Source organism: Alternaria alternata, assembly GCF_001642055.1.
Source record: "Alternaria alternata strain SRC1lrK2f unplaced genomic scaffold CC77scaffold_3, whole genome shotgun sequence".
In the NCBI taxonomy this organism is placed as follows: domain Eukaryota; kingdom Fungi; phylum Ascomycota; class Dothideomycetes; order Pleosporales; family Pleosporaceae; genus Alternaria; species Alternaria alternata.
In genome coordinates, this window is record NW_017306192.1 from 945,106 (window position 1) to 967,194 (window position 22,089).

Genomic DNA, 22,089 nt, shown 5'->3' on the forward strand with positions numbered 1-22,089 from the left:
ATGGCTCGCTTTAATCGCAACGTACTACGGTACGATGATCTTCAACCATACCCTGTATCCTCCTAATTTATGGTGCAACCTGTGATGACACGTCTGTATACAGGCTGAAGATTTGACCACGATAGACAAATAGGCATGTCGTGAGGTTCCATGACGCCCAATCGTGATACGTGTCGTGTAGACCTGCTATATACGAACTGCTGTCAGCAATACGAAGAAAGCCATTTGTGAGTTTCAGCCTGCACCAATGTAATTAGAAGGTTCCTGCTACGGTTTTATCTGGTCATTCGCATCGAATCAGGTAGTGAATACTCGAAGTTTACTTTCTAGTGTTGCGTGTAGTTCAGAACGAACAAACTAGCCCTCATAATGTTCCTTCTCGCTTGAATGTGGCTGAACTCGACGCATGCGCCGGACGAGGGTAGCGAGACGCGACGCGACTTCTGATCGCCCACGCTTCCATCTCATTTACAACATCGGCATCTTCTTGACTCAACTCAACTCAACTCGAACATGTGAGCGCTCTCTAATCCGCCAAGCGTCTCTCGTTCGCAAACATTCGCGCACCAGTCGCATAAGGTTCGTAGGACGTGCTAATGGCGTCGCTATGAACCATGGACATTCTTCCAAAAGGTACCACGATGGCTGGGCTGGGCTGATTTTATCGAACTAATCTTGCAGGGCATAAAAAAGTCTCGTTTTTCCCTGTTGCAATGCTGCGTAGGTCATGTGCTCAAGTGGGGTAGCATGTGCGCCACGGCTGCAGAGCTACAGCGTCTACTTCAGCCTGCTTGCTGACACGTCTCGAGTCGTTCCGGCTGCCCTGTCGATAACCGCTGAACACAGTGAGGGCAATGCGGCTTCTCGACTCTCGAACGCTTCAACTCCGAACCTTCTATGGGGACGACATCCCTCCATATGCGATTCTGTCACACGCATGGCTACAGGACGAAGACGAGGTCACCCATGCGCAAATACAGGACCCAGAGAACTGCCGCCATATGATGGGATTCCAGAAGATCGAATACACGTGTCAACAGTCGATACGAGATGGTCTGAATCACGTCTGGATTGACACATGTTGTATTGACAAAACGAACAGCACAGAGCTGTCCGAAGCTATCAACTCAATGTTTCAATGGTACTCCAATTCCAAAGTTTGCTATGTTTACCTTACAGACATATCTGACCAACAGAATGGGAACTTGATGGGTAGCAGATGGTGGTCTCGAGCGTGGACTCTACAGGAACTTCTTGCACCAACGGACGTCAGGTTTTACAACGTCTTCTGGCAGCGCATAGGATCGAAAAGGGATTCAATTCTTATCATCACATTCGACACAGGTATAGACGAGGAAACACTACGCTCTCCCAAAAGGATGTTTGACAAGAGCATTGCACAACGGTTATCCTGGGCAGCTGGCCGTAAAGCCAAGAGGACTGAAGGCCGAGCATACAGCTTGCTTGGCATACTTGGTGTTAATATGGCAATGCAATATGGCGAGGGTTCTGGCGCGTTAGTAATTTCCTTGTACGAACTGCATGTGAGACAAATGCTGACTTCGTACACTCATCTTTAGATTCACGCGTTTGCAAGAGGCTATTTTGCAAGACAACAACGACCAAACGTTGTTCGCCTGGAGTTGTGTACCCAAGAATATTTCAGAGATCTACGATCAGATTGAAAAGGATGAGAGTGCCGACTCGAGCGCTCTGCTGGGACCTGCACCTGGACATTTCAAGAACAGCGAGAACCAGCGGTCCCAGTCAGTGGGAATTGGTCAGGGTTCTGGGTCTAACCCTGAAGAAGGCCGCTTGGAGTTTTCCCACAATGGATTGTTCGCGACGGATCCAGATTCGTTCCGGGACTGTGGTGGAATCATCTTTCACAGTAGACACGGTCTTGAAAGTAATATTACTAAACTCAATGGTTCGTGGCGCATGAATATGCCCCTCACTCATGTGAAGAGACGATATATTACGTACAAGGTCGGGCTCCTTCCATGCTCCTATTCCGATCGACCTTACCATCTCTTAGCAATCTTGCTACAATGCTGGAACAGTGGTAACCATTACCAACGCATCAGCCCTGGAAGAGGGGTCTTTACATTTCTTGTCAACATCAGCTTTACAAAAGATCTGCGCGTTCATAGGCTTTGGGTCCATGGATCGAATTGGTTGACCTCTCATCAAAAGTCTTTGAGCGACAAGCAAGTCAAAGACTATAGGAGTATTAGGTTGCGAATCAGACCAAATCAGGACGATTGGTGCTTCTCGAGCTCAGAACCCAAGGATGCTACATGGTCATCGAGCGATATGTTACTAGAAGTTCCGAGTATGCCACGTCACTACGCAAGCTATGACGCAGAAGCCGCGAGCCACTCAGACTTTTGGCAATATAACAACTATATATCCAGGAATTCTACAGGAGAGGGACATCGCAAATACAAGCAAGTTCTTCATGAGAGCGATCCGGAAAGCAGGAAAGGATTCCAGGATAAAGTCTTGCTAAGTCTCCGACATCACACCGGCGCTCAGATCAACTTTGCCCTTGTGCTACCGGTGACACCAGATATGCTTTCGTGTGGTGGCGATGATGTTTTCAACAGCGGGGTGATGGTCTTTGCTGGTGACGAGAGAGATGTGGATTGGGTCGTGCGGCTCGAAAAAGCGTGGAATAGGGCATCACCTACCTCGAGAGTTGGGTCAATACGAGCTTCAGTCACTACGCGTCGTGTGTTCAACCAGCTCATATCTACCCTAGAGATCGAGGACACGAAAGGTGACCCTAATCTTAATCATCTCGAGCGGGAGGCACGTTTCTATCGTAATCTAGGCGAAAATTACATGACGCACTCACGCCTGTACCAACACCGCCCTCTGTCAGTGAGACGCCAAAGTCGAAGCTGCGATTGTCGACAAGGTGGCCGTCGGGAACACTACATGTTTTTGGGAAAGACAAACGAACCGGCTGCACTCATTCTGATTACGGCAGTTAAGCACAGCACCACCTCCGACTGCAATCGAGCACGCGATTAACCACAAGGCGATGTGAAACGACACAGGAACCAATGCGAATACAGATATTGAGCTTGCACGGTAGGAAATTCCAATGCAAGTATTGAGTAATGCTGTGACGACGAGGAGTCTTTGATTGAGATTCCAGGCATGGTAGAGATCAAATGATGGAGCTAAATGGTCGAAGACTGCTCGAGACGTGTTGAATGCGACAGCTTCTCAGATGATGATCATAACTTATTCATTCGTGGTATCTATGTACTATGGAACTTGTCCACTCTTCCAGTTCATATGACCTGTGAGGAAGCACACTCTCCATTTTTAGCAGACAGCATGTGTCTTGCCAGTCTTGCCCTGCAGACTGTGGTCGTCGTCGAAGTGGTCTGTCGTCTTCTTCTTATAGATGGGACTGACGATGGTTGAGCGACGACGCATGGCGAATGCATGCTGTCTGTGCTCCTCAATCTTCTTCGCATCAAGCTTGTCCAGCGTCTGTAGCGCAAGCTTGAAGTCAGCGAGCAGTGCGTCACAACGAGACTTGGTGAAGTCTTCGCGTACGACTACACGCAGCATCTTCATCTTCTCGGAGTGAGGCGCCATGGTGTAGGCTGGGACAACCCATCCGCGCTCGCGGAGTTGATGAGCGCTGCACATGATTAGTTACTTTCCCTGCAGAATGTCTCAAGCAAACTTACATGGCGAACTCGTCGTACTGCTTTCCAAGGTCTTCATCGATTCGGCAAGCAACGAGCGGAAGACCAGCGCCACTCCTCTGGCTCATAATAATAAAGCCTAGTGCTTCCAGGTTCGCTGCTAGATAATCGGCAGTGCGCGTCAAGTTCAGCATAATCTTCCTGTATCCGCGCTTACCCAGCCGGATAAGTTGGTAGTACTGTCCGATGATCTGAGAAGCTCCGCGAGAGAAGTTGAGGGTAAAAGATGCCTGATCGGCACCGAGGTAGTTGATGTTGAAGACGAGTTCCTGGGGCAGGTACTTGGGGTCGCGCCATACAACCCAACCGACACCAGGGTATACGAGTCCGTACTTGTGTCCGGAGACGTTGATGGACGTGACTTTGGGAAGACGGAAGTCCCAGAGCAGACCGGGGTTAACGAAGGGGGCAACGAAACCACCAGATGCAGCATCGACGTGGATATCAACATCAATGTTGCGTTCAACAAGGAGGTCATTGATGGCTTTTATGTCTTCGTATTCACCGGTGTATGTCGTTCCTAGAATGGCGCCTATTGGGGTTAGTGTATTGTTGTGAGGTGTATGTTGGGTCAAGTACAAATTCCAATGGTGTTCTCATCGACGAGGTCCACGCATTCCTTGGGGTCCATCACGTAGCGTTCAGTTGTGCAGTACACATATCGCTCCTCGACGTCGAAGTATCGGCATGCTTTCTGCACATAGTCAGTACGTTGGGTTTCTGATGTATACGTCGTCGCAAGACCATAGGATACGTACCTCCCAGCAAACCTGTACGGCCGAGTTCATGATCATGTTAGGCTTATCATAGGGCTTGCCCTCAGCTTTGCGCTTATTTTGCCAAAGCTTCTTTTGGGCCAAAACTCCCAGCTACAACGTGTCAGCTCAACAGTCTCCAAATTCGAATCGCTCCATGTACTGACCATGATAGCCTCTGAAGATCCAATAGTAGATGTACCGATCGTGTTCGCTTCTGGATCACAAGGTGCGTTGAAAAGCCTTGCGATCATCGAAACACATCCTTTTTGTTGTTCAGCGAAAATCTCCAAAGCTTACGAGCTGTATTGTATACGCACGGTTCTGAATATCGGCGCTGACGGGGTACTCTTCGTAATCGATGAAGTTCTTGGAGAAGGCATCGCTGTAAGACAAGGTTATTCGGATGATCGCGGAGTGCAGCTACAATGAACATACACCATGAGTTTCTCAGCCTCTTCTTCCTATGCATGAATTAGCGCTTGTGGCGTAGGCGGCAGTCGGGACATCTTACCATGTAGGTTGTTACGAATGAAGCCAAGTTCAGCGTTGGGGTGCCGTCGAGCGTGAGGTCATCTTTGATCATACGGTAGGCGCTGGCATGTAGTCAGCAATCATGTCGCGCGTTCTTGCGTTGCTAAAGCTGTATCGCGTTCGAGAAGTGGTACTCTAAGCAGCGTCGTACTTACACATGAGGAGGCATCTCCCGGTCCTGCTCATGATTAGTTTGCAAACGGCTTTACAGGTGTTGAAACACTCACGGGCATCTCATGTCTCGGGAGGTCTTCAGCAGCATACTTGCTACCGTACACCGTAGCAGTGTAGTCGTCTGCCTCATCATCCGGAGTCAGGTTGATGGAGGTAGTAGCATCGATGGCTTCAAATTGAGCCTTCTCCTCAGAGATCTCCTTGTGAGTCGCGACCCGATTGATGTGAACCATATCGGCGATTTCTTGGGGTAGTTTTGGTGGTACGAGGAGAGACTTTGGAAAGAAGAATGAAGGAAGCGACGAGCAGGAAGCCTGAAAAGATCAATTCCGCCGCGGAAGCAGCAGCTTATATCCCCCACCAGGTCCTGCTGTGCCTAGCATGCAGCGTAAACACGCCGCCCGCGTTCCAGCTCACCATGTTACCCCACCATAGCACCACTTGCATACGACACACGTCGGGCGGCCCTCTCGCAGCCAACGCTCCACGACGCACATGCCGATCCCTCGTCATCCAGACCGCCTGAACCAACCCTTCACCAGTTTGCTCTGCATGAGCCGTTTGACCTGGGTATGAGACATGTAAATAGGAACACGGTTGCGCGTCGAGTGTGCTCATTCGAGCGACACATGTCATAGCGGGGTACCACGCGTTCCGCTAAGCATTTGACCAGTGAAGCTTGTCTACCTAGCGACCAATAGTTCTTACACCGCCTCACGCTAGGAGGTAGACTAACACTCTCTTAGAAGCTAACAGCGGGGTCTGTATATGTAGTGGGTAGTGCCAGGTACGATCTGCCCGGGCGTGTTGATGTTCGCCCCGCAGTCACTTTCCACAGCTGTGAGAGCCGAGAAGATGCACACCGGAGTTTAAGAGCACAAGCTAAGCCATTGCGGTGTACGCCTACTTAACGAGTATGTCTTTGCAGTAAGGCGTTCGTAAAATACGCATAGCGTCAGCCTTAGTTATTCCAATATATACACAACCTCGGTGCTGGCAACAACCAAGGTTTCTTGTCGGACGCTGATTGGATGCTTCTTACCCGCAGCTGACAGATAAGGCTGCGGGTAAGCCGCGGCGCGAACCTAGGTGCGCCGAAATGAGATCCTCAAGATCCTCGTAGGTAACTGTTGTCACTAGTGCTGAGTCGTGTGAATATGCTGTGTGATGGCGTTGTTCACGGCATAGAGTGTCATTTTATGGTGAACAAAACTATTCTCATAAAATTGCTTGCATGATCATATACATGTAGATCCCTCAGAGGTAGAAGTATTACGCCTTTCAGTATTGCTGGTTCGCCAATGTATGTAAACTCCATGGAAATGCAGAGCGCTGAGGCTTGTCAATGAGTAGTCGCTAGGATTTGGGCGCAATCGTAAGACGACGGCAGCATAGCTAGAATCTCGCTGGTCGGAAGATCGACATGTGCGTAGCTTGCTCGAGTAAAACCGAAAGATTAGCTGCGGAAGTGTTGTTGCTTATGTATAAGGCGCTGGCAAGAAGGCGACCCGAGGGTCTGGATGGCTAAAGCGGATGCACCACGCTTGGGGCTTGGCGACTGAGTTACCGTACTACGAGGAAATACAGTCGTCGTATCATGCGATATGCGTAAGGCCGATGTTCTAAATCTCCTCCGTCGTGATTGGCCCACCTGCCTCCATAAGCGTTCATATTAAACTGTTTGTGCCCTGTAGATTGATCTACAAAATCCTTTCTTGCTTTATATTATATTCGCAATACTGATACGACTTGTTCCTGACGGTGTAGGGCTTGGGTTCGGTGTGGGTTTCGGTGGCGAAAGTACATCGGTTGCTAATTGCACTCGCTTGACGGGATTATGCGGCGGAGGATAATAGGCTGGTGGCTGCGTGGATCGGTGGAGGTGCTCGTCCATTAATTGCCTGATCATCTGTTCAGCCTGAGCCCAGTCGTCTGCTTCTGTAGCACCGTTCATCGGTGAACCAGATGGTGTTCGTAAGGGTAGCGCGTCTCGCATTGGCTCGTCTGTGCCTGGTGATCGGATGGCAGTTGGGGCCGCCTCTTGTGTTGAGCTTGAAGAGGTCAAATTGTCGCCTACCCAGACCCATGAATGCTGAAGGCTGCTTTGAGCGTCTGCACTGACATACGCAATCATTTCCTCATCTTGTTCGAGTTGTTGACTGGTTGCCTGACCGCTGCGTACGCGATCAAACATTCTCTCTAGAAAGAACGCCACGTTCTTTCCACATGCCAAGTTGGTCTTCCGCACATTGCCGATAGTCCTCGAAAGGTGCAAGCACACCAGCGCAGCTTTGTACTCGCCCTGGAAGCAAAGCACGAGGATGCATCGCCATAAGTGCAAACACACCGTATTGCTCGCTATCGATGCCACCCTCTCCTCCCACCCTTTACCCGAGTCTTGTTTGGGAGGATTATGTAAAGCCCTTGACACGTATTTTGCTGTATCCTGAGATACGGAGACGCAACGCTTCAAAGCATTAGCCCGCTCAGTTGAGCCCGATAAAGGAGTAAGGTTGCGCCGGTACATATGGAAGCGAGCGGATAATAGGCAGAAGATCGTAGGCAGCGCCGTTACGTCGAACAACGCACTAGAGTCTGGTTGGTAGGCCTCGGGAAGGACCAGCAGTTTCAATCGAAGCTCTTCGTCGAAGCTTTGTAGAGTCTGAGGCAGGACGACGCTCGATCTTAAGACCTGGTGTAATGGTGCGTATAGGCGTGTGATGTGTATATTGGCCACAAAGCCAGTGAAGTGAGCCGGTTTTGCCATTGAGCGGAAAGAACTGTTGGGTTGAATATAGCGGTCTTCTAGAGAGGATGGTAGAGAGATCTCGCAATCGCTCTCGTTGATGATCATAGGCTTGCTTGTTTCAAGAGAGATGATCCTTGATCGACGTTAGCATTGGACGGCAGAGGAACGCGGAAGGAAAACCTCGTACCTATCACGAACATAGATGGACCACCAGAGCCTACGTCGGATCTCACCATCGACGACGGGCCAGCAATCAACTTCAGGGCAGATTTCTAGGTCTTGTGCCATCCTTGCTGCAGAAGCGAGCCACATAGAGCCCACGGAACGTATGTTGCTTTCAGTGGCGTATATACTCAGCAGGAGTGCTGCTTGAGCAAAAGTGACTGATGATTCCTGCGGCCAGGGTTGGAGAACAGCAGTTGCAGTCTCATACATTGCCTGTCCTTTGGACGCCGTGGTAAGAGAGCTCATATGCTCAGCCCCGGTCTGCAAAGAGCCACAAGCTAGTACCGCGAAGAACAGCCCAACCCATTCACGGGAGCAGCCTTCGAATGTTTTTGACATATAAACCTCGTCCACTTCACGTTGGAACGTAGGCCAATGGACTGCGGGATACCACTCATGTGTTGTCTCGAGGTAAGAACGGGCGAGGTACGCGAAGTCTGCGCGTGCTGGTATTTCAGATGGGCACCAATTCGAAACTGCAGCGCTGCTGAGAGTCTGATGCGGCGTATGAAAAACACCTTTGGAATGCGTTCGGATGTTGCTACGAACGTGTTCGAAGTTGTTCAAGGTTGAGAAGGATACCTGGCGTGGTCCCGGTAATGTGCCAGCGTGTGCTTCGGAAAGCCTGCGCTTTGTGTCCGTTCGTTCGGTATCCCAGGGGTCCTTGTCCGAGACCTTGGTTCGTAGCTGAGAGTTCATATGTGTTAACTCGGCAATTTGACTCTGGAGGTCCTGGACCTGTCTATGCAAGTCAGCGACCTTCGTCTAACTGTGGTCGTCCACGACTACGTACTTGATCGACGACATCCGGCGGTTGGTCTCCTTCGTGAACTGGCACCTATGGTTACGGCTCGAACATTCCGAGCAAGCCGATGTCTCCGTTGCATCGCACTGTTGTGGTCGTCAGCTACATGCCACCTGAACGCTCGACCTTCTGCTCCGGACTTGCTCATAAGCGTGTTTCGTCTCGACGAGCCTCGGATGCATTTCAATGCACGCTCATTCGAAGTAACTAAGGTAAAAGATAGTCATCTGAGCTGCCAGTACCTGGTCACCTTTTCCGCAGTCTCACTTGGTCGTTTCCAGTTGCCATTACTGAGAAATCGCCGGACAAAACTTGCTTCTCGTGAACATATGAGCTCTCCCCACTGTGATTACTTACCTTCACTTTGCGTTCTCGACAAGCATCGCATGAAGGGTCTTTTCGCCGTTGCCTATACGCACGTTTCTGAGCATTCAGGTTCGCTGACGATATCTGAGTAGGGGATATCATTAAGCCAGCTCCATCATGATTCTGATCAGGGAGGCTTCCAGATGCAGTGCTGGGTGAAGTTGAGTGGCTGTACGAGTTTGAGGAGTATCCCGGTGACCTGGAACCGAGCTGTGGGACTGTCGGTGCAGTCAGAGTAGTCGTGCGAGCAGCCGGATGTGCCATTGCGAATGGGCTAGGTGGAGGTATCATGGTCCGTGGTGACTGCCCGCTCGACCCTGGTGGAGTCTTGCGCATGTTGACAGGTAATCAAAGCGCTTGTAGAAGGCCGAGTATGAAAGTTAAACTTCCCCTGTGGAAAAAGAAACTCCGGGTGAGTTATCGTGGTTGTGGGGAAGGAGTAAGTGGTTTCGGCAGTAGCCGAGCACAACCCTACTATGAACGGGCCAACGGTGTGAACAGCTCGTAGTACCAGGTAGACGTGGTCAACCAATGGAAACCAGTCATCAACGCATCATGCTGCCTTGGCGGGATGCGAGTTGCGGAGGGCGAGAATTTGTGAATGAATAAGATGACTAATAGGACCACTCCCAGAGTGGAGAAGTCGTGCAAGCGAGCGATAAGTTGGGTAGGTTGAGTTATTCGGGCATACAAGCCGGAAGCGCGATAGTCGGGTGTTCCGTGTCGCTTCAGTGAGTGTTCTCAGCCAGCCGCTCGGCTGAGTGGCCGAGATGCCACAGCTTTGGGTTAGGACCAATGACTAGGCTCACTGGATTGGATTGCGAAGTGGTGTGTGATGATTGAAGATCCACGGTTGTGAGGAAATGAGGGACACTTCGGCAGACGGCAAGGGTATACGGAACGATATTAAATCTCGGCAAAGATCCGAAGGAGGAACGCTGGGTAATTCAGGGCTGTCGTATGGGGCGAGTCTGCTAGTCGTAATGCTGCACTGATCAGCTCCATACCTAGTTGCAGCGATATTCCGACTAGCACACCTTCTGGTAAAGCGGGAGAAGGTCCTTGTCCAGTCGCCACGTTTCGATATCGGATGAGTGTTATGAGCGGCGCTGAGGATTGGCGAAAGTGCTTCGTCCAAAGCACGTGTCGACTTGGCGGTGCGCTGAAATGAAAAGGAAGTTCGGGGACCCTGTACAGGTCTCCTTACCCTGGAAAAGTTGGGCAATTTAGCAAAGCTAGTCCAAGAACAACGGTAAGAAAGCTTCTCGTGCATTCGACATACCAGTATACGGGAGTGAGCAAAGTTTATTGCGGGTCGATAGTGCCACAGATGCCCAGATATGTCGTTTGGTTTCCGTCAACCAGTGGGCCCATAGAAGTCGTGCACCACTATCTTTTTGTGTCTCGTGAGTACTGCCCAATGGCTCCGTACACGCCTATAGCTGAAGATGCTACTTCGACTGGAATGAGATCAAGCGATTGTTCTAGCTCGAATCCTACACGGGCTGGTAGCTCCGTTAGTAGACTCGGACGTAGATCCGGATGGTTAGTCTTACATGACAGCTTGTCCGGCTCTGATGAAGCCTTATGTTCCAGAAGATGATCGGTTCGTGCCTAAATGCCAGGCGGTCCACATGGCTTCACCCAAAACGTTCAAGGCATACCTTTTCGGCGAGATTTATACAGGGGTCTACCTGCATGTGGCATTGAAGAAAGGCCCTTCGCTAACGCCTGTAGCGATGGCAGATGCACACGGGATTCCGAGTCTGCAGCACGAGGATTATTCGGTTGAAATGCTCTGGACTACCAAGGATGATGGCAAACGAGGCGCAAATCGGTGTTTTTTTCGCCCATCGAGCGGATAGGAACACCGTCATGGTGGTTCACTAGCGATCACTTCCGACAGGTCTAGTGGGGTTCACGGACACTGTAGCCAGACCTGCTGAGCCACAGCACGTTGAGTGGTGGATTCACCGTGCACGGCAAGCCACAGCCACAGCAAGTGCCGTAAGTACTCCGATTAGTTGATGCATTTGACCTACGTAATCCTCACACTGATGTCACTAAGAACAAGATTGTTTTGTGCTAGGATTGTGAAAACGTCTCACCTCCTTTGGTAGGTGCAACAAGCGTTGAGGCAACACACTTCCTTGTTCTGGATACTGTTCCGAAAGCTGTTCTGCCCATGTCGCAGGAAAGCACCCTTGACCTTGCGGCGCCCGTCGACAGGTGTGGCACGGCTGCTTGCAAAACGTGGTTCCCCACGTTGCAGCGCGTGTCCGCGCCCGTCGCGGAAGCCCCACAGGCAAGGCCAGCGTATCGCTAGACCGTCCTTCAGGTTATTCTATGCTTGGCGTAGACAGCGTTCCGGCCAGTCAAATGCGATGTGAAAAGCTTTGCGAAGCCGAGGTGACCAGAAACCAGGTCAAGGCGGGTGGAAATTTACTTCCAACTGCCGAACCGCTCGTCTAGACCGCGGAGTTGATGACCCTCGCCACCTGAAACTGACAGCTGCCGGATAGCAAGCCCGGATCGGTGCCTTACGAGGCTTTCGACGGGCGTCTCAAAAAAAGTTGCCATGTTTCTGATGCACGGCAGGCAACGTCGTGGCATCCGCACGAGCGAGCACCAATCTCAGTGGTCTATAACATCTGTTGAGTATGTCGATCTGGCCGTGCACGCCAACAGGGAGACCCGCAAAATGCTTCTACTGCATACACGATTTGGGCCTGCAACTCGGAGTTTTGATCTTTTTATAACCTGTGCGTCGTTGCACATGTCGCGTGGAGCGGGCAACACCATATGTTACATGCGACATGTGCCGTCAAGTATCGATTCAATGCTGTCCTCTCTGGCTGCATAGTCGTGTGTTTCCGCCGTTGAGGAAAACTCGAATGACAGTGGTAAAAGATCTACGAGTCTGATCGCTCGTTGATCATCTATGATTGCGCGGCCCCCTGACGGGTCGGTAGCTTCCGTCAAAGGAAGGCAGCCGATGGGATTTCGAGAAAGGCGACTGGGATGACAGGATGAGTAGCGTGCTGCGAAGCCGGTCATCTGCGAGAATGGGCCGAATGCGTCTTGGCGGACCCGAAGTTGAGTTCTGCAACCCGAGTTTGACATGAGATCGGCCCTCCGATAAGGCGCCGTTGGAGGTAGGCTAAAATTTCGCCGACGATCTTTCGCCTGGCGGTTTCCAACTACGACGATCAGCACATGTCAATCCTAAGTAGGGATTTATGCAGAAAATCTTTCAAGCGCTTGGAGAAAGAGGAAGGCTTGTCGCTGGCGGGCAGATGGAGATGTGCGCGATTCGGAGTCGCGTTGGGGTAGAAGTGGCGACGTGACAACGCGTCCATTTCGCGGCAAAAACTCCAGGTCGGCGAAGAGAGCGAGAACAGCATCCGTCGACAGGATGGCCATTTGAAGGATTCACCATGTCGCTCCTGCAATGTCCACAGTTCTCTTGGTGGTGGGGGATGATGTTGGAACAACGTCAAGTTCTTCGCACCTTCCATCCCGCCCTCGGACCACGATGCCGGTGTTGACGGTCATCAGTATAGGTAGGCACGATGCTTCTGTACCTTCGCTCCTCTGTATCTTCGCTCGAGTGCTGCATCTCAACAACTGGATAGCACTGCATTCGCTTGATACCAAGGCGCGATGTCGTGGTTTTGGGAGACGAGACATGTTCCACACCAGTGTCCGCTATTCGCCTTGTGTGAGGCTTATAGATTGCTGCATACCGAGAGGCGGCAACCTTAACTAAACCCCCAAGCAACGGTCAAGATAGACTTCCTGCTGTGGCGCTGTTCATGGTAGTAGCTTTTGGTCGATTCTGAACCACCTCATAGAAGACTAAGACTACAAGGCATCACATCGCCCTCTGTTTAGCTACAGGTCATCGCGCACGTATTCACAACGGGTACTTGGGACACAATTCTAGCAAATCGTCTTAACGGCTTTTCTACGACATGCAGGTGCACACGACCAACTACCCCTCATACGGGACTTAGCGCAAGGTACAGCCTCGGTACATAACCTAAGCATTGATGCAACTTCAGATAACGACGTCAGCACCGAGGTCACCACAAGAGCAATAGTAATCTACGATTAATCAACCCTTCATTTCACAAACATATCCATATATGAGCATTTTTGTTGCATGCATCGCTCTGTAACCATAAGTCCTCAAAAGCCCCATTAAAACAACCATGGCATCTGCGCAACAAGATGTGCAACTGCACGACTTCTCCAACATCTTTAGCTTGAAAGGCAAAGTCGCAGTCGTGAGTGGCGGGTCGCGAGGCCTTGGTCTGCACGCAGCATCTGGGTATAAACTCTTTTCCGCCTGGTGTCACCTTCCTAATCCTCTCCAGTCTTCTCCAGGCCGGCTGCTCCAAGATATTCATCACCTCACGCAAAGCCGACGCCTGCGACGCTGCCGTTGCAGCTCTCAATGCGCTCCCCAACAAATCCCCTGGCGCCCAGGCTTACTCCATTCCTGCAGATAGCTCTAAGATATCTGAGATCGATCGTTTAGTGAAAGAAGTGAGCAAACATACTGATCACGTGGATATCCTCTTTGCGAATGCAGGAGCTACGTGGGGCAGTACGTTTGAAGAGACCGACGAGAAGAATGGTTGGGATAGAGTCATGGATTTGAATGTAAAGGGCGTCTTCTTTACCATTCAGAAGTGAGTTGTCCCCTTCCCTGTTCACCTCAATGTATCGGGAAGACTTGAATGAGAGGCATGAAAGAGTTGACACGATTTAGATTCACACCCTTGCTCACAAAATCTGCAACAATGCAGGACCCCTCGCGGGTCATTGTAACAGGCAGCGTAGCAGGAATCGGTACTGGTTCCCTCGGCGAAACAGGCGCTTGGTCATACGCCGCTTCAAAGGCCGCAGTCCTCCATCTTGCACGTAACCTCGCTGTCGAACTAGGGCCCAGGCATATTCTTGTGAATGGAATTGCTCCCGGATTCTTCATGAGTAAAATGGCGGGCGTCTTGATGGAGAAAGCAGGTGGTGAGGACGCACTGGGAAAGAGCAATCCGAATGGGAGGACGGGAAGGCCAGAAGACATCGCTGCTGCGGTTGTGTATCTGAGTAGTAGGGCTGGTGGTCACGTCAACGGTGATACGATCGTGCTTGATGGTGGAAAGATTCATGGAAGTAACAAGCTGTAGAGGCTATAACAAGCACTAAGCCTCGCCTGAAGGAATACCCATTCCATGCATCCCCCGATATCCACTCTTCTCAGGCTTCTTCCATCCTTTCAGTGCTTTCTCTTTTACTGCCTCTTTAATTTCGTACACCTCGACCCTGATGGGTCGGCATGTACTCTTCATTCCTTCGTCGTCTTCTCCCTCTTTCTTCTCTTTGCTCCCACTAACCTCCTCCGCCTGAGTCCAGCCCCAGCGACTCAGGTCTCCACCGGGACATGTGCTCAATGCGCACAATAAGTCCTGCTCGGCGAAGAATGTAAGGAAACTATCTTTCGTTGCAGGGCTAGCTTCCATAAAGTAACGACCTTGGGAATCTAGTCCGGTGACTTGGAATACATTAAGCACATCGTGCACGTCAAATTCTGTGAGACCGTAGGGAAGAACAGAACGGACAAGGTTGGAGTGACAGTGGTAGTCGTAGGAAGCGCCTGTCAGCACGTTCCCAACTGCAGACATCGTTAGCAAGCTCACCGTCACCGATTCGGGCCTATGCAAACAGAACTGGAGAATGTGCAGACGGAAACGCCGCTACGACTATGCTGAGAAAACATACCATAAGGATCACACCTCGTCCCCAATAGATCATTACACCTTCCACCCCACTTTGTAACTCCACCCCTCTCATCCCTACTCGCTTCCCTTCCACTCCCATTCCCCTTCCCATCACTATCCCTAATCTCACATCCATCTTCCACAAGCCCACAAAGTGGCCTCATAAACGGCAAACAACTCCACAGCCTATCACCCTGTACCACATGGCTTCCCTGCAACTGCCTTGTCCTGCTGGCCCAGAACTTCTCTCGGGGATCATGCTGGTTCCAGACGTTCAGATCGCCTACTTGCGGGCCTTCTGGGGTCGAAAGGCGGAATATGGCGCCGGCAGGTACGGTCCAGGCTTTTCCGCTGCGGGGTGGGACGACAAAATCCTGGGTTTTAGTCAAGTCATTGTCGGGGGAGAGACCGCGAAGAGAGGTGTAGAGGGCTGTTGGGGGGTGAAGGGGGGAATCAGCGGAGGTGGGGAAATAGGCTGGGGCTGGAGGAATGTCGGTGCGGTCGTTGGCTGCCATAGTGACGATGAGAGGGATATGTTAGAGAGATTCGGTGTATCGTGCAGGGGTTCACACGTGTATTGATATGATGATACGGATCGGAGTGGTAGATGTGGTTCGGTCCGCGATATGTCCCTTATCGGGGTATCTTTACGGAGTAGAACCAACAGGTATCCACTCCTACACATTCATGAGCCGGTGATAAGCGTAGTATCAGAAAGATAGGCCGATGTCGGATGTTTCTTGCCGTTGATTAGAATTGAATATTTGACTCGACAGCTCTATCGCCGAGAGTTCTCAGCCGGTTACCTGTATGAACATGTAGTATGCTCATGTTCTGTCACCTCCTATAAATCTTTAGATTACATGACGGTGGTTGACTGTACACTTATTCCATTCAACCTATTTAGCACTTTTTGAACACCAATCTCCCAGCCTTTTTGAACCCAAATGCTATATGCGATGTTTATGAAAATAAAGCCTGAACAGTGAAACATAAGAAGACCTATGGAGCTTACACTCCCGCGCTCTTCACATCCGCTTGATCGCCATTAACGGCTGCTTCAAGCTTATCCACTATTGTGCTACCCTCTTTTCGGCTGGGACTTGATTCTGGGCTGGGGATCTCGAGCGTATTCGATCGCTTGGGGCGGAAGGGAATGGGTGTGGTAGGTCTCGATGAAAGGAACTGTGCTGTGTTAGACGAAGAGCTTTACAAGAAGAGTGAGTAGGACTTACTGAGGAAGCAGCACTCAGCATCGCGATGAGAGAAGCTTGAACCACATCCTGGTGAATACCGACACCCCAGACCTTCTGACTGCTTTGTGCAGCTGTGCAACCAATGTAAGTTGCAGCCTTTGCGTCTTTGCTTGTACCGATGGTGTGCTCGTTGTAGTCTACAACGTCAAGGTCGATGCCCAGACTCCTCAGTGCATCGGCCAGCGACGACAGCGCACCAGTACCCGATCCCTGGATCTTGTGTTCCTGGCCGTCAATTTCGATGACACCATTGAAGATTCGGCGCAGGTTGCGGCTGCTGGCTGTTCGGCCGTCTTGTGGAGGCAAAGGTGTCTCTGAACGATCGGCCTTGATCTCGTAGTCGACCAGAGAGAAGCGGGGGTTGCGCTTGAGGTGGTAGGCCTCTTCGAAGAGGTTTGTGATCTCGGTAGGCAGGAGTTCGCGGCCGAGCATGTCTGTCTCCTTTTGTACGACCTTGGAGAAGGCAATTTGGAGACCACGGGGAAGGTCGAGTTCCAGCTGGCGTTGAATAATCCAGGCAATTCCGCCCTTTCCACTCTGCGAGTTGACACGGATGATAGCTTCGTATGTGCGGCCAATATCTTGCGGATCCAGGGGCAGGTATGGGATCTGCCACCGGCTCTCGTTGGTCGCGCCGTTCTTCTTGCGCATCTGGAAGCCCTTCTTGATCGCATCTTGATGTGAGCCACTGAAGGCGCACACGACAAGCTGACCTCCGTATGGTGCGCGGGGATGTATCGGAATCTTGTTGCAGCTCTCAACCATATCGATAATTGACTTCAGATCCGAGAAATCAATCTTTGGATGTATGCCCTGGGTGTACAGGTTCAGGCCCAGCGTAACGAGATCGACGTTTCCGGTGCGCTCTCCGTTGCCAAACAGTGTGCCTTCTACTCGGTCTGCGCCCGCCATTTGTGCCAGTTCTGCTGCTGCAACCGCGCATCCTCGGTCGTTGTGTGGGTGCAGAGAGACGCAAATCTTCTCCCTCTCGGAGATGTTCTTGCAGAAGTACTCGATCTGGTCGGCGTAGACGTTGGGCGTCGACATCTCTACGGTGGCTGGGAGGTTGAAGATGAGTGGGTTCTCTACACTTGGTTCCCATGCCGCCTTGACAGCCTCGCAGACCTTGATGACGAACTCTGGGGATGAATCTGAGAAGGTCTCTGGTGAGAACTCATATGCCCATTCTGTACCGGCTTGCTCGGGATCATCCTTGGTTATTGATCGCGCGTACTTTGTGCATTCGACCGCGAGTGCAATTGTCTCATCGTCGTTCATGTTGAAGACAATCTGCTGGAAACACGGACTGGTCGCAAGGTACAGGTGGAGGATGGCCTTGCGCGCACCCTTGAGGGAGTCGACGGTGCGGCGAATGAGCTCTTTGCGGCATGGCGAAAGGACCTGAATCCATACATCGTCTGGTACTATGCCGGGCGTTTGGATGAGGCGTTGTGTGAAGTCGAAGTCAGTTTGCGACGCGGACGGGAATGAGACTTCAATTTCCTTGTAGCCGAGCTTAACCAGCATGTTGAAGTAGTCCCATTTTTGCGCGCCATCCTGAGGTCCGTGTCAATTCCGCGTACTCAAGTGACTACGTTGATAGGGTCGTACTTACCATAGGATCTACTAAACTCTGGTTACCATCTCTCAGGTCGGTTGACAGCCATCTTGGTGGCTTTTCAATTGTCTTGCTAGGCCATGTCCTGTCCGGCAGGTTCAACGGCTTGAAAGGTTGGTATTTCTTCCATGGCTCCTTGAGCATCGGCATCTTGTTGGAGATTGAATCAGCGAGTTGCTTGAGGCTCTACTCTGGACAGTTGACTATCGTTCTTTGTCTCCAAAAAGATGAAGAGTCAAAAGGATATCTTGCGTGTGTTCACGGCGAGTCAACACTTTCTGAGTATTGGAAAGACGTAAGAGAAGAGCGCGCAGGCAGGGTATTAGTACAGCGAGAGGTATGATTCACCGTATGATTCACAACAAAAGAAAACTTTGGTCGGTGATACTAAGCCTCTAAGCCGGCCACTGGGACTGGCATATGACGATGCGGGGCGCAGAAATTCGCTTGCACGCGCCCTGTGCATTCAATTGCGGGGTCCGATTTCGGGCTGCCTGAACTATTGCAAGCCGACAAATCAACACAGCCGGATTAATTGTTTACGAAGCGTTCGAGGCTCAACACGAAGACACGAAGCATGATGACCGAGGTGCGCATAGAAGTGGTGAATGTTTACAACCGCAAACCTGTTGTTTGTAGGAATTCCTTTTCAGCCTGTGAGTGTGACAGACTGCGGGTATTCCAGGCACATACCCATAGAGAAACGCACACTAATGCAATGGAGCGGATTGCCCGCGACAAGTAGATTTCCATTGACGTACACCACACCAGTTTGTCCTCACCGTTAACACCGTTCACTCAACCGGGAGCCAGCCGATTTGTGGCTAGCCAAGCGCTTCCAGCTCAGCTAGAAGATAGGGACCCTTAGACCGCAGCACTCGACCTCACTACCCTTGACCCCAATAGTGCGCCCAAAGTACAGACTACCAAACTCCTGTACAAAAGCGCGGTCAGCCTCTGACCATGTGTCTAGTCCCATGCGCGACAGGTCATCTCTATCAACAACCACTGCATCGCTATCATTATCATCCTCTTCCCTCTCGCCTTGGGTATCCTCCTCGATAATTTGCGATAGCGACCGTATGAGTAATGAAGATTGGCGGTGAAAGTAAGCGATGATTGCTGTCTCCAACGACTGCGAGTACGCCGAGAGGTCACCAATCAGCTCACGATCTGTCTCTCGCTCCGCGGTCGTGTATGCATCTCTCTCGCCAGCCGAAGCCCACCACATGTAGCCCATGTATGCAAGCCTTGACCATGTTGTTGGCTCTACCGCCGTGTCATCGTATGCTTCGCTGAAGTCGTCGTCGGCACGCTTGGTATCGACCTCATCTCGGGATAGTAGGGGCGCCGCATCATCGTTTTCTTCGTCGGTATATGGCTCGGGTGACGTTTCCGATCTGTTACGCTGTTTGAAGAGCTCTTTGTGTAGTAGCTTGTAGCGCGCAACGTCCCGCTGGCTGGCCTTGATCAAGCTGCCATCGCTGGTCCGTATCCGTGGCCAGCGTCGCTCTTGCGGCGGCGCGTCATTCGTGGGTGGCAGTTCGACAATGATGTCGTACAGTTGTGTCTTTGTGACGATGATCTCATCAGTCGTGCACGCGACCCAGCCCTCTGAAGGCTCAAGGCCAGGTGTGTGTCCGCCATCTTTGGGGTTGCGATGATGTTCGAGAAGAGGAATGTCGTGTACGCCGACTGAGAAAAGGGAGGGTAGACGCAGGAGGTTTTCGGTTTCTGGCGCTAACCGTTCGGTGTCGCGGGGCGATATGCTAGAGAGGACAGAGAGGTTATAGACTGACCCGTTAGCTGAGAGAAGCCCAGGTATGATATCCAAGACGTACCAAACTCGCAAGCGGTCCTGACCGGCGGGATGCCCACAAAGAGAATGCGTTTCCTCAGCAAAGCCGCCTGTTGCAGCCGGAAGACCAATGGCCCGAATATGTCCAGGAAGCGCTGTATCGACAGAGCTGGGTGGTAGTCTGGGAGGCTCTCCTCGTCTTTCATGACGGCGCTCACGGTCGAGATTGCGCGCGCTCTGCTGTGACCCTTGGACTCGCCTTCGTCGGAGACATCCCCTTTGCCGTGTCTTGAGACCTGTTCCTGCCAGAATTCTTCCAACGGCGTTACAGCTTCCGGGTCGTCCGCTAGGGTCGCAGCCAGTCTCTCCAAGCGACCGGCAAGCAGCCAACTCCTTCCCAGCCTGCCAAATTTGCCCTCCTTCTGTACTAGTATTCCAACAGAAACGAAGGTGGCGTTGCGATCCTCTGCGCTGGCGTCGCCCTTTGCGAACGCGCTGAGTCCAGCATATCCATCATGGGTAAAGTAGACGAGGTCATTTTGCACCGAGTGTAAACCCGAGGGCAGCGATTTGTATTCAACTGAGTTGTCTAAGGTGATGTCCGGTGTCGTTGCGCGTTTCCAAGCAATGGTGTAGCTGTAGCTGGTCAGCGCCTAGCTCCGCGATGGTACTCTACCTGTCCAGTGTCGCATGACGTACCCAACTTTCTTGTCGAATTTGATGAGGAACAACGCTTCAACCCGAGGCGCATCCTCATTGTGAGAGTCTACATTAGTTGTGCTCGACTCAGTCGAGGCCGACATGGTGGTTGAGGGTTGGTTGAAGGCTAACAGCTGCTGAGCAGGCTGCCGTTGGTGATGCAACAGTCGCTAGGAACGCGTCGCTTAGCCTCGTCCGTCATCCCTGAGGTCTCCAGAACTTCTCCCAACACTTCATACGCCATCCCAAATTCGAGAACCCCAGAACCTTGTCAGTGCTTGATGGTAGATTGCGCATTAGATGACGGAATCTCACGATGCAGAACTGGAGTGGGGTTAAGACATTGCGGTTCTGCCGGCGGTCGCACGCTTGCAAATGTACACGGGAAGAGTCGGACACGCTGACAATGGTCTCCTAGTTCCTCCATGTCAGAAATAGTTCATATCGTGGATTCAACCGTCGCATTTACGAAATAGCGTTACAGGTTACTACATTGCTGCTCTGAAGCCTACCCGACTGCTCTCGATCAACAAGTCGGATGCGCATTCCGGAATTTATAGCCTGTTACAAGAGCGACTATGTGAAAAGCCTGGCCTAGGACAGCACAGATATGATGTATCTGGTGAGAGTGGCCCCATATATCGAATGAGCCGGGGCTGAGTCGCTCTGGTAGTCTTCCAACGAAGCAAGAAACTCCAAACAATAAGACCAATCCTTCAGTAAGATACCACTGAGCGCCGATTTCTTCACATGCACGACTCCATCCAAGTTTGCCAATGCCGTGGAAAATTGGAAGCATGGCTGTGATCGCAAGCGCACTAAAAGTACCACCACGAAGCGTCCTCATCTTGTTTCCACCACCGCCAGTATCGAACAGTACGACAGCAGCGGCGACAGCAGCGCCCCCATTGAGGCACCAGTATACGCGCTGGGCTATGGGATCACAGCGAGCAGCATAATAAGTGGCCGATGACCCCCCACCCAGAGCGAGGAGACATATGCCGAAGATGTCGAAACGGCCCCAGCGATGGTGAATGCTGTAAGAATGACTCCGTAGTGTGTGAAACGTCGTACTGAGCCCGAAGCACAGAGCTGCCGCGCTTAAAGAGATGCCAAAGGCAAATCTGTCGCCAGTGGTGAGATTGAGTCTGCTCGAGATAGCAGATCTGTGCAAGGTGATGCCAGCCCCAACAAATGCAGCACTGCCCAGAAGATGGGTCCAGATGTTCATCGTTTCCATATGAAGGCAACGCCAGAGACGAAAGGACCTCTTGTATGAATGAGTTGGCATGGGATGTCCGCTGATGATGAAGTCATTATCTTGGAGCCATCCTGGGATATCGTCTTTTGTTCCTATCATAGGCCAATACGGTTCGGCATCTTTCTTGTTGTGTAGTATTGGGGAGTCGCTGGAACCCGACGATGTGGAAGCTGGTGAGAGTATTGCATCCTTGACCATGTTAACAGCTTCAATGTGTTGCGATTCCAGAGTTGGCGTTGGAGTTCGGGCAGTCATGGCATTATGAAGGGGACATGCGTCTTGGACGTGGTGTCAGCTACAGGCAACAATCGTGCGAGGAGAACATGTGGGGT

General features: G+C 51.4%; 9 protein-coding genes across 9 annotated transcripts; 2 read left to right on the top strand and 7 right to left on the bottom strand.

The window, feature by feature from the left end:
* Positions 1–467: 467 nt before the first annotated feature.
* Positions 468–3,294, top strand: CC77DRAFT_1091487 (hypothetical protein). Its single transcript, XM_018529569.1, has 3 exons — positions 468–633; positions 682–1,516; positions 1,581–3,294. Exons 2-3 carry the CDS (start codon positions 855–857, stop codon positions 3,037–3,039), a joined length of 2,121 nt encoding a protein of 706 aa, XP_018389976.1. The 5' UTR covers positions 468–633; positions 682–854; the 3' UTR covers positions 3,040–3,294.
* A 45-nt stretch (positions 3,295–3,339) lies between these two features.
* Positions 3,340–5,427, bottom strand: CC77DRAFT_1057766 (glutamate decarboxylase; the record flags this gene model as incomplete). The annotated part of the gene is made up of 10 exons (XM_018528054.1): positions 3,340–3,664; positions 3,714–4,263; positions 4,311–4,425; positions 4,490–4,600; positions 4,654–4,751; positions 4,807–4,871; positions 4,925–4,950; positions 5,001–5,082; positions 5,176–5,198; positions 5,248–5,427. The coding sequence occupies 10 exons, from the start codon at positions 5,425–5,427 to the stop codon at positions 3,340–3,342; spliced, it is 1,575 nt and encodes a 524-aa protein (XP_018389977.1).
* Positions 5,428–6,914: 1,487 nt separating this feature from the next.
* Positions 6,915–9,675, bottom strand: CC77DRAFT_927979 (hypothetical protein; the record flags this gene model as incomplete). Its single annotated transcript, XM_018534022.1, has 4 exons — positions 6,915–8,076; positions 8,131–8,910; positions 8,962–9,059; positions 9,331–9,675. 4 exons carry the CDS (start codon positions 9,673–9,675, stop codon positions 6,915–6,917), a joined length of 2,385 nt encoding a protein of 794 aa, XP_018389978.1.
* A 2,815-nt stretch (positions 9,676–12,490) lies between these two features.
* Positions 12,491–12,812, bottom strand: CC77DRAFT_1016934 (hypothetical protein; the record flags this gene model as incomplete). The annotated part of the gene is made up of 1 exon (XM_018524305.1): positions 12,491–12,812. A coding segment is annotated over exon 1 (178 nt), but the record flags the coding sequence as incomplete, so codon positions are not given.
* Positions 12,813–13,553: 741 nt separating this feature from the next.
* Positions 13,554–14,534, top strand: CC77DRAFT_928073 (bile acid 7-dehydroxylase 1/3; the record flags this gene model as incomplete). Its single annotated transcript, XM_018534030.1, has 3 exons — positions 13,554–13,672; positions 13,719–14,036; positions 14,117–14,534. 3 exons carry the CDS (start codon positions 13,554–13,556, stop codon positions 14,532–14,534), a joined length of 855 nt encoding a protein of 284 aa, XP_018389980.1.
* Positions 14,535–14,549: 15 nt separating this feature from the next.
* On the bottom strand, positions 14,550–15,640 carry CC77DRAFT_927848 (hypothetical protein; the record flags this gene model as incomplete). Its single annotated transcript, XM_018534012.1, has 3 exons — positions 14,550–15,019; positions 15,127–15,207; positions 15,256–15,640. The coding sequence occupies 3 exons, from the start codon at positions 15,638–15,640 to the stop codon at positions 14,550–14,552; spliced, it is 936 nt and encodes a 311-aa protein (XP_018389981.1).
* Positions 15,641–15,867: 227 nt separating this feature from the next.
* Positions 15,868–18,419, bottom strand: CC77DRAFT_1016936 (2-isopropylmalate synthase). The gene is made up of 3 exons (XM_018524306.1): positions 17,997–18,419; positions 16,361–17,938; positions 15,868–16,310 (listed from the first exon to the last, which is right to left on the bottom strand). The coding sequence occupies exons 1-3, from the start codon at positions 18,147–18,149 to the stop codon at positions 16,137–16,139; spliced, it is 1,905 nt and encodes a 634-aa protein (XP_018389982.1). The 5' UTR covers positions 18,150–18,419; the 3' UTR covers positions 15,868–16,136.
* A 427-nt stretch (positions 18,420–18,846) lies between these two features.
* Positions 18,847–20,600, bottom strand: CC77DRAFT_1057771 (hypothetical protein; the record flags this gene model as incomplete). The annotated part of the gene is made up of 3 exons (XM_018528055.1): positions 18,847–19,793; positions 19,841–20,433; positions 20,497–20,600. 3 exons carry the CDS (start codon positions 20,598–20,600, stop codon positions 18,847–18,849), a joined length of 1,644 nt encoding a protein of 547 aa, XP_018389983.1.
* A 422-nt stretch (positions 20,601–21,022) lies between these two features.
* On the bottom strand, positions 21,023–21,955 carry CC77DRAFT_927595 (HlyIII-domain-containing protein; the record flags this gene model as incomplete). The annotated part of the gene is made up of 1 exon (XM_018534000.1): positions 21,023–21,955. The coding sequence occupies one exon, from the start codon at positions 21,953–21,955 to the stop codon at positions 21,023–21,025; it is 933 nt and encodes a 310-aa protein (XP_018389984.1).
* Positions 21,956–22,089: the final 134 nt, after the last annotated feature.

Bases quoted from the DNA above. Each gene is read 5' to 3' on its own strand.
- CC77DRAFT_1091487 (XM_018529569.1), top strand. From the start codon at position 855: ATGCGGCTTCTCGACTCTCGAACGCTTCAACTCCGAACCTTCTATGGG. The intron at 1,517-1,580 runs GTTAGTAATTTC...ACTCATCTTTAG, and splicing joins TATGGCGAGGGTTCTGGCGC to ATTCACGCGTTTGCAAGAGG.
- CC77DRAFT_1016936 (XM_018524306.1), bottom strand. From the start codon at position 18,149: ATGCCGATGCTCAAGGAGCCATGGAAGAAATACCAACCTTTCAAGCCG. The intron at 17,939-17,996 runs GTAAGTACGACC...CACGGACCTCAG, and splicing joins AGAGTTTAGTAGATCCTATG to GATGGCGCGCAAAAATGGGA. The intron at 16,311-16,360 runs GTAAGTCCTACT...AACACAGCACAG, and splicing joins TGCTGAGTGCTGCTTCCTCA to TTCCTTTCATCGAGACCTAC.